Source organism: Gadus macrocephalus, chromosome 14 (assembly GCF_031168955.1).
Source record: "Gadus macrocephalus chromosome 14, ASM3116895v1".
NCBI classification, from domain to species: Eukaryota; Metazoa; Chordata; class Actinopteri; order Gadiformes; family Gadidae; genus Gadus; species Gadus macrocephalus.
The window spans coordinates 22,663,922-22,673,921 of NC_082395.1; the positions used below are offsets into that span (position 1 = coordinate 22,663,922).

The 10,000-nt window shown below is 50.7% G+C and overlaps 1 protein-coding gene across 1 annotated transcript; it reads left to right on the forward strand.

Annotated features, from left to right (window-relative positions):
* The first annotated feature begins 1,394 nt into the window (after window positions 1-1,394).
* LOC132472467 (synaptotagmin-11) lies at window positions 1,395-9,967 on the forward strand. Its single transcript, XM_060072073.1, is given in 7 exon segments — window positions 1,395-1,416; window positions 3,384-3,504; window positions 3,506-3,889; window positions 3,891-4,350; window positions 6,823-6,994; window positions 8,414-8,580; window positions 8,900-9,967. Coding segments are annotated over 7 exon segments (1,482 nt in total). The 3' UTR covers window positions 9,056-9,967.
* Window positions 9,968-10,000: the final 33 nt, after the last annotated feature.

A 10,000-nucleotide genomic window follows, 5' to 3' on the forward strand; every position in this document is an offset into this window, starting at 1 on the left:
AAAAGAGGCATGTGCACAGACATTACGAAAGACTTGAGTTAAAAAAAAAAACACCTCTCGACACCCCAGGTTCACATATCATGCAACAGAACTGGCATATAACAATATAATATAATAAGGCATGTGCACTGTTTGCGGTGTGTGCTACACATGTATTTATGAGCAGTCTGGCAGAAGCTAGGGTTATGGTTAGGGTTAGTGTGTCTCGAAGTGACGCTCCTCCACGCATCTCCAACCACAGCCTCGGAGGATGTGTGATGTGTAGCGACAGCGAACCACAACAGCGTGAAGTGCTTCTCCATGGATGCACTTCCAGGGCCTACAGCCTCTGAGAATACTTTAGCCATCCTCTGACCAAGCACATCGGAAGTGCTTCCGAGCCAAAGGCACCATGTTAACATTTCCTTTCTACTGCAAAATTTTGTTTTTCTCTACCCATTTTAAATGGTGATGTACAACAACAGACCTATTACTTTTACTACTACAAATAATAATAATAATTCATCTTCTTAATATTACGTTCAGTAATGCAAGTTATTACACACTTTTCTGCTCCACCATAATGTAATTCTCACTTATTATTTTATTTAAAGTCTTTCTGTGAACCTTTTTAACCTGGATTATTTGATTGTGTTTAAGGTGTTTAAGGTGAAGCACATTTAGTTTGCTGTGTGCAGGAAATCTGCTATAAATAAAGTTGACTTGATTCACTTGAAGTGTAATAAGAACAAGACGTGTGTTGAAGACATCTATCGTGGATTAGTCAGCAACAGGGATGAGAGAGAGAGAAGGGGAGAGAGAGAGGGGGGGGAGAGAGAGAGGTGGGAGAGAAGAGGGAGGGAGATGAGAGGGGGAGAGAGAGAAATAGAGACAGAGAGAGGGGGGGAGAAAGAGGGAAGAGAGAGAGACTGAGAGAGAGGGACAGAGAGAGAGAGAGAGAGAGAGAGAGAGAGAGAGAGAGAGAGAGAGAGAGAGAGAGAGAGAGAGAGAGAGAGAGAGAGAGAGAGAGTAACGTATTTGTAGGGGTATGCTCTTCTCCTGTTCATCGCCTTTCCGGTATGAGGACGGTGGCGCCGTGATGATGGATGTGAACACCTTATCCCCTCACGAGACGTTCTCGTAAACCCATTCAGCGGGGCTACGACGTCACGCGGCGGCGCTGCTCAGTGGGCGGGTCTGAACGCTGCCGCTGCCTCCCACGCGCTCCCTTGGAGCGAATCGAACAACGGCGTCACTCAAAGTTGTGATTGGACGGGAGACTGCGGCGCCCACCGACCCGCACCGCAGTGTGGTGATGGAGCGCACTCACTAAAACACCGCTGCTGCACTCACTAACACCGCTAACACACCAACACCGCTGCTGACCACAGGACAACACGAACACAGCGGGGAACATGACGCAATACACTCTCTCAGGTGAGCCCACCTTTAACTGTTATAACAACTCTGAATAACAAACTGTTATTCAGAGCCTCAGGCGGTACTTTATTCAGTGTAAGTTTTATAATTGGGAATGGATTATGCTTTGAGCTGAAATGGCATGAATACCGTTAACAAAAGGAGACATTGGTGAGATAGATGGAAAGCTAGATTGAAAATTGTTGAAAATAATTCCTGAAAATAGTCTACTGTAAGTGCACTTTTTTTCAAATTCATTGCATATTAACAAAATCTGGTAGAATTCAAATCGCTTTTCACAGAAAAATCCTGTTAATTACCGCTGCACAGCGACAATTTAGTTTGGCAGATGTTTCCCTGCCATAAGGCTATTATATGGATATAGGCCTAATTGCATAAATATTATGACCACATACGATGGATGTGACGAGGATCGTTTAGCGGCTGGTGACTCACTGCAGCCTCATCCTGCCGGCCAAACAGAAAAATGAACGGAAAAAAGAAACGCATGGGAAATATAGACATGGAAGTCAATAGGAAAGAGTTCAGAATATTTAAGAGAGCTTTTTATATCCATTGTCGAATTTGGGAAAAATATAAATGTCAAATCATACACGCCTACGAATGATGTGGTGATGTGATGATCTTAACAAACATTTGTCCAATTAATTTCATGGAGAGTTTAAATATGGTAATCCAATTTGGATTTACACAATTTGACCCACTGGTCAGATGAAGGTGGTTTGATCTATGAGTCATCAGCCCTGACAGACAGTGTGTATTTAATGCAGACGGGTGACAGGAAATGAGGCTCATGTACAGTCGTTGGCGTCCGTAGTTTGGGTCAGAGCTGCGATCGAGTCAGGGTCCACCAAGGAAGCAATGTGATTATAGGGCCGAGACATTTCCTCTCAGATCTCATTAGGGAAGGGGGCACAGACACAACAAGATCTGAGCAGACTGAGGCTTTGGGTCTAAGCTGGATCGTTGTATTCCTTCCCACCTTTCTCCTGAAGTAACGGTTTGCAAAGAGGAGACTGTCATGAGCAGAGAGCTTGTACTGTAAAGCCTTGTGTGCTGCTGCTCAGGTTGTGTTGTTGTTTGGGGCGGCAAGACAGTTACTTGAGTAACTCAGTGATCAGTGAGCTGCTCTGTTGAACTGTCAGCTGCCTCAGTTGGTTGGCTGTTTGTGTGTTCATTGTTTAGGACTAGATCATAGGTTTACTATTTGTCTTTTGGTATTCTGTTTATCTTTATAGTTGCACTATTTTGTCTCTTATCTCTATTTTGCATTAAACCCAAATCACCCTGGGATCAATTGAGAATGTAATGGCTCAATAAAACGTTCTATTGAGCGAGATAGTTGGTTTTGTTTGGGTTTGAGCACAAGAAATGTATGTCAATCACGTCTCTCTCTTTCTCTCTCTCTCTCTCTCTCTCTCTCCCTCCCTCTCTCTCTCTCTCCCTCCCGCTCTCTCTCTCTCTCTCTCTCTCTCTCTCTCTCTCTCTCTCTCTCTCTCTCTCTCTCTCTCTCTCTCTCTCTCTCTCTCTCTCTCTCTCTCCCTCCCTCTCCCTCTCTCCCCCTGGCTGGGTCCCTTCCCTCCCTCCCTCTCCCCGCCTCTATCTCCCTCTCCCCCCTATCTCTCTCCTCCCTCTCTCTCTCCCCCCTCTCCCTCCCTCTCTCTCTCCCCCCTCTCTCCCTTCCTCCCTCTCTCTCTCCCCTCTCTCCCTCGATCTCTCTCCCCCCCTCTCTCTCCCCCCTTTCTCCCTCCCTCTCTCTCCCCCCCTCTCTCTCCCCCCTTTCTCCCTCCCTCTCTTTCCCCCCTCTCTCCCTCCTTCTCTCTCCCCCCTCTCTCTCCCCCTCTCTCCCCCCTCTCTCCGCCTGGCTGGGTCCCTTCCCTCCCCCACTCTCCCCCCTCTCTCTCTCCCCTCCCTCCCCCTCCTCCCTGGTCCTCACCCCTTCCTCACCCGGTCTGTGTGTCCAGTCCAACTGCAGGTGCTGCTGGCCGTGGGTCTGGCCGTGTTCTGCTGGCTGCTGGTGCTCAGCTGCGTCCTCTGCTGGCGGAGGAGGCGCCGGGGCCGCATCTCGGCCCGGGACAAGGAGGCGGGGGCGGGGGGCGGGTGCCCCGGTGATCCGCAGCCCGTCCCCGCGCATGCTGCCCGTCAAGCAGCAGTACGAGGAGCTGGAGGGGGAGGTGCTGGAGCTGCCCCCCCTGGGGTTCGGCCCCTCCCCCGGTGAGGACCGCCTCTGCTCACTGCCCCCCCGACACCGGCGGGGGGCGCTCCCCCGAACCCCCGCCCCCCCCTGCGGCGCCTCAGCTCCCCCGCCGTGCCCTGCGCCCCCCGGGCGGCGGCCCCCCCGGCGCGGACGGGCCTCCCTCCCCTCGCTGCCAAAGCTCAACCTCGTGTCGCGGACGCGGCGCGCCATGGACCGCCGCAGCACCGTGAGCGCCGACAGCTTCCTGTCGTACGGCGAGGCCAGTGCCATGACCCCGGCGGGGGTCGTCCTGCCCGCAGTACGGCTCCGGCGCCGCTGCCACGCCACCGACCAAGCCCCCCACGCTGCTCCACTTCTCGGTGACCTTCTCGCCCGCCCGCGGCACCCTGGCCGTCAGCATCGGCGGGCTGACGGGCGCGGCTCCGCGGAGGCGCCACGGCGTGTCGGTGCGGGTCAGCCTGCCGCCGCTCCGCCCCTCCCCGCAGCACGCCCCCTCCCGGCGCCGCAGCCTCAGCTCCGAGCTCCACGACCAGAGCTTCCTGCTGCAGGTGGGCTCGCTGGAGGAGCTCCGCGCCTGCACCCTCACGCTGGCCGTGCACACCCGGGACTTCTCCGGCCTGCGGGAGGCGGTGGTGGGCCGGGTGGAGATGCCCTGCACAGAGATGGACTGGGAGCCCGACACCACCTCCAGCTACGTCAGGGAGCTCAGCCCGGCCAAGAGCAAGCTGAAGAAGGTAATGATGAGGTCGCTTTCTCACCGAGTTAACAAAGTATGTACTGTATATTTGCACATACCGACGCAAATACCGATCCAATAACCGTGGCACACTCTCCGTTGCGTGTGCAACAGAGAGCTTTGCACAGTTGCACCCATCCTTGAACAGGACACGAGAGGTTTACAGTAACACACAGTGGGTTCTATCTCCGGTGTGTCACAGAGTTACATTCTGAGAAGGCAGGAGCATGCAAGGATCAATTTAATTAAAAAACAAAGCAGCGGGAACTTCAGGATGGTAAACCTTGTTTTTCTCAAAGTGCCTGCTCAGTTGATGGAAAAGATAGGGGTTCACACGCAACTAGGAGGCTATGATTAGCCTGTATCATGTTTTATCCATGAAGGAATGCAGTGCCTAATCAGTTCTCCCTGTTAGACATTTTTCCACTGGGGTAAGGCATGGTGACATTGCCATAGTGACGGCAGAGCTGCACACAAACAATACAGCGATCTGGCCGATCGCCCACGCCTTGCCCTCTGCGATGTTCCTACTGCCAGAGGACGTTAGTGACAGACTGGTGACGGCCGGAGGGTTACTGTACACACCGTGCCCCGCAGGCCGGAGGCTGTTAGGACCATGACTGATTTATCCTGTGTTCAGCCTTTAAGGGAGGCAGGCAGGCCTGCATCGATGCAATCTCAGCGGAAACATGTTCTGGGGCCATCCTACAGTGGGCGCTGTTGTGTGTTCACCTGTAGTGGATTCACAGCCACTGTATTCGATTCTGTTCAGCCACTTTCATCCTCAGAACATTGGCAGACACAAGGGTCTGTAGAACCCAGACCCCAATGATGAACCCATGCGTTAGACCGAACGTTTAGCAGCACTAAAGACGAACACAAAAACATCCTCATAACTTGTAGCATTTGTTAAAGGCACCCAGTGCAACTTTATGTAAACATTCAATGAAAAATAAACATTCAATTTCTAGTCTTTTTTACACGTAGTAAGTTTCAATAACTCCATACCATTACATATCGACATTCAAGGAGCAAAGATGAGACGTCGTTGTGTGGTGAGAACTGATAGAAAATCGTAAACAACAACAATCGCCGGTGGGGAGAAGCCATTTTTCCATTGACTGGAAGCCTGCTTTATTTATTGTAGGTTACAAAAAATAAAGAAAATGGCGGCATTGTTGTTGTTATCGATTTTGTATCAGTTCTCACCACACAACGACGTCTCATCTTTGCTGCTTAAATGTCGGTATGTAATGGTATGGAGTTATTGAAACTTACTACGTGTAAAAAAGACTAGAAATTGAATGTTTATTTTTAAGCCTCGAAAGTTGCACTGGGTGCCTTTAAAGAATCGCTGACTGAATCTCAGTACATCAACTCGCGAAAATCATAAAAAACTGAAACTCGTCTTTGCCAATGACATTGTGAGGTGACACATTTAGGAATCACGATGTGGGCAAAGAGAATTCCGATCCATTGCCTTCCTCACGCAGTGCGCCTCAGTCAGGCTGAAATATGGATGAACCCGGCACTCGGTGGGGGAGCAGGGTATTTATGATGAGTTCCTGGCAGCCATGGAGAGCTGGGGGGTGATGTAGCATTAGAGGGTGAGTCATACTTTGATACTGAAGGGCTGATGGTGCAGGTAGTTGAAACAAGAGAAGCAGGCGATTAGACGCAGTCCACCACAGATGACTCCGCAGGCTCAGTGTTCGCCCTGCAATGCCCAGCCTCTCCTGTTGGAAGAGGCTGGGCAGGGTGAGGTCCACTGCTGAAGGGCCTCTGAGCAAGGCCAGGCAGGTGGAGCTTGGATGATGGAGGATGGATCACGAGAATGCTGAGTTCCAATTTAAGTTTAAGAAAAATTGCCATAATAGAGGAAGTTTGATCACTCATCCTAGTAACCACGTGATCAAAACTGAATTGATTACTTTAGAACAATGTAGATAAAACACTCAATAACGCTGTTATTGAACTGATTATTTGAACGCCACATCACCCAACCATCCATTTGATTACTAATCCAAAAATCCTATTAGTTAAGGATTTGTCGAGCGAAAATAATTGACTTGTGATACAGAACCAGTGAACTTCCAGCCTGCCATCAATGATCTCGAAGGCTATAGGAAATCTCTTTTGGAGTAAGTATTTCAAAGATGTAACCCCTATAAAAAACAAATTAATTCATTTGTATGAAGCATTCACACATTGATGCTAACTGCGTCATGAGCGTCAAATCATCTCAGCTTTTCAAACTGAGACGCATACCACAGATCCCAGAATATTGCTCTCCAAAGAGAGGGATAAAGAAGTCCTGGTTTGAATGAAGAGAACGATCTCATTACCATCTCTTTACTGCACGTCTGTACGCTGCGGAGAGACCCGCCCTTCTCGCTCACCCTCGCCATACAAACAGGAAACATCTGCCTGATGAACTTCCTGTCTTTCTCTCCCCTCTTCCTCCGCTAAGAGCCTGAGCTCTCAGGACTCGCTGGCCCGGAGGAGGGGCTCCGCGGTGCCCGGCCGCGCCCTGGGCCAGCTGTTCATCCTGCTGCAGTACCAGGCCCTGGCCCAGAGGCTCAAGGTGATGGTCCGCAAGGCCGAGAGCCTGGTGAAGCTCACCCGGATGCCCGGAGCCCCAGGTGAGCGGAGCTGGAGCAAGGAGGTCCTACCTGTAGACCACGCCCAGAAGGTCCTACCTGTAGGCCACACCCAAAGGATCTACCTGTAGGCCACACCCAAGAATGTTTTACCTGTAGACCACGCCCAGGAGGTTCTACCTGTAGGCCATGCCCAGAATGTTTTACCTGTGGACCACACCCAGGAGGTTCTACCTGTAGACCACACCCAGGAGGTTCTACCTGTAGACCACGCCCAGGAGATTCTACCTGGAGACCACGCCCAGGAGTTTCTACCTGTAGGCCACGCCCAGGTGGTTCTACCTGTAGACCACGCCCAGGAGGTTCTACCTGTAGGCCATGCCCAGAATGTTTTACCTGTGGACCACACCCAGGTGGTTCTACCTGTAGACCACACCCAGGTGGTTCTACCTGTAAACCACGCCCATGAGATTCTACCTGGAGACCACGCCCAGGAGTTTCTACCTGTAGGCCACGCCCAGGTGGTTCTACCTGTAGACCACACCCAGAAGGTTCTACCTGTAGACCACGCCCAGGAGGTTCTATCTGTAGACCACGCCCAGGAGGTTCTACCTGTAGACCACGCCCAGGAGGTTCTACCTGTAGACCACACCCAGAAGGTTCCGTCCCCTGTAGGCCACACCAGAAAGTTCTACCAGTAGGCCACGCTTACGGGTAGAACTTATTAATTAAAAAAATAATAAGCCATGTAATCATCACTTCATATTTCTATGCATCCATGATTCTTTGACTTGTAGCCTCCCAGTATGCACCATTATTGTCAGCAGTTGCAACAGAGACATGCCCCGAAACCATTAACATCTCTGGCTGTCCCTGACCAGTTCTTCCTGACCCGGCCTCCGTCCACCTCCACCCGACCCCTCGGTGGAACCAGGTCAGGCTCCGCTCTGTTTATCACCGGAAGCCCTGCCTGAGAGAGATGCATATGTTTCATGAGCAGGAGCCATAAAGTCCTCCCTTAACATCCTGGCCCCAGTCAGACCGAGATGAAAGAGCACCGGACCTCACCAGGGTGTAATTCGATCTCCTGGCTCCAAAGCCGGGTGTCATTTCCTTCGCTCTCGCTGTGATATGCAACTTCATCTTACTGAAGCTCTGCTCTGATTACGCTGATGAACCAGCACGGACAAGTGACAGAGAGAAATCAATGCGCTGTGTGATTCTTTTTCTTTTGTTGCTTTTGCTGCAAAGAACATTGACGTAATGGAGTCCCTTTGTTGTTCCTGGCGGTTCAGAGATTACACAGAGTACCTTTGTTTATTAACATGATCCCTGGAGCCATCCTACAAACCCCTTGATATCTGCTAACCCAGGCTTGGGGAGCATCATATAAATATCATATATCTATAACAACCTGAAGTACAAAACGAGCTGATGAACTGTGTCTCCTATCCCCCACAGACCATTACGTTGTCATCAACCTGCGACAGGACGGTAAAGTGATTGCCTCCAAAGAGACCAAGGGCACGGCGGGCTCCAACCCGGTCTGGAACGCCCCCTTCCTGTTCGACCTGCCCGCCGGCGACATCAGTGAGCTGCCGTTGCTCTTGGAGTTCGTTGTCATGCAGGTAGGGTCTTAACGTGTGGCGATGTTGTCAAGTGACTCTAGTCTTTCCAGTGAACGGGTCTTGTGTTATTCCTCCTTCTGTTTGAGGGTTAGGGTGAGGATCATGTTTCAGTTTATTAAGGGCTCGTCGCCATCTAAGGCTTGTCCGTTCAGAAGGACCATCCCTCTGAAGAATGAGTTCTTAAGGCTTCTGGTTCGGCGCATATCTTCTTGTCTTCATGGCTTAGGGTTCAGCAAAGCCCTTTGGCAATGTTATCCAGATAGAAACCGGACTAAACCGGACTGAACCCACTAACCTGATGACCTCTCTGGTTCCTCAGGGTCGTCTGTACACCAAGAGCAGCGTGCTCGGCAGCGTGCTGATTGGCTGCTCTGCTCCGGAGGCGGGACAAGGACACTGGAAGGAGATGTGCCGTCGGGGGCAGTTGGAGACGGCACGCTGGCACACCGTCCAACCAGACGGCCTGAAGGCTTGACTGCCTGATTGGTCCATTGATCCTTCCCCTAGGAAGACTTGGGAAGATCTGAAACTGTAGGACAGGACAATGTGCAGCAAGGTTGGAGAATCCGTCTTCAGAGGATGGACTCCTGATCTCTCCGACTCCCCTCCATGCTCTTTGTTTTTAACCCTGTCTGCGTACGGTGAAGTGTGTGCTGTTTTCTGTGAGCTCTGTGATGTGTCAGATACTGTATCTTGTATGGAAACACTTCTTACCTTTGCAGGGATCAATACTTATACTAAGGCAACTGCTGCAGAGACCATAACCAAAGGGCTGAGACTCTTACAGAACTGAGACGTTGCTGTTGGTGTCACATGCATACGTTAGGCTTATGTAAGTTAAGCTCCTGTATCTAGTTACTGTATTGTAATGCGGTGCTGCCCGGTCACTTCCACAGACCATGACGCTCTCTTCTGCATGACCTTGTGTTACTGTGTTAGGTTCTATGCATTGGGCAGAGGTGGATGAGTGTTTGATCGGGTGTCGATACTCAATGATTGGGGTGTACATACTGGTTGATGTCGGCGTTGGTGTACCAAGTCAGTATTCGTTTACATAACTTTGGGGGGGCTGGTTGGTCGTGCCCTAGGTGTTTGACTCGCTGAGAGGTCCTGGGTTTGATCCCCAGTACCGACAGCCTACTAGTAGGCATCCTTGAGCGAGATGCCGCCTCCTACCTGCTCCCTACTGACCTATAGCTGAACTCACTGTACAGTGGTCTCATAGCTGCATGGCTGGGCTCTGCACGATAACAACACTAGCATTTGAACATGACCCAACATACGAGATGCATCGCTATTGTTGAGATTGTTGTTAATGTAATTGGGTGGAAATAAGCTCTTTGTTTATTTAATTTATGTATAACTAATAAAAAAGACAATCAGCCTGCTCTGGCAGTTTGTTTAATTTGACACGTGATGA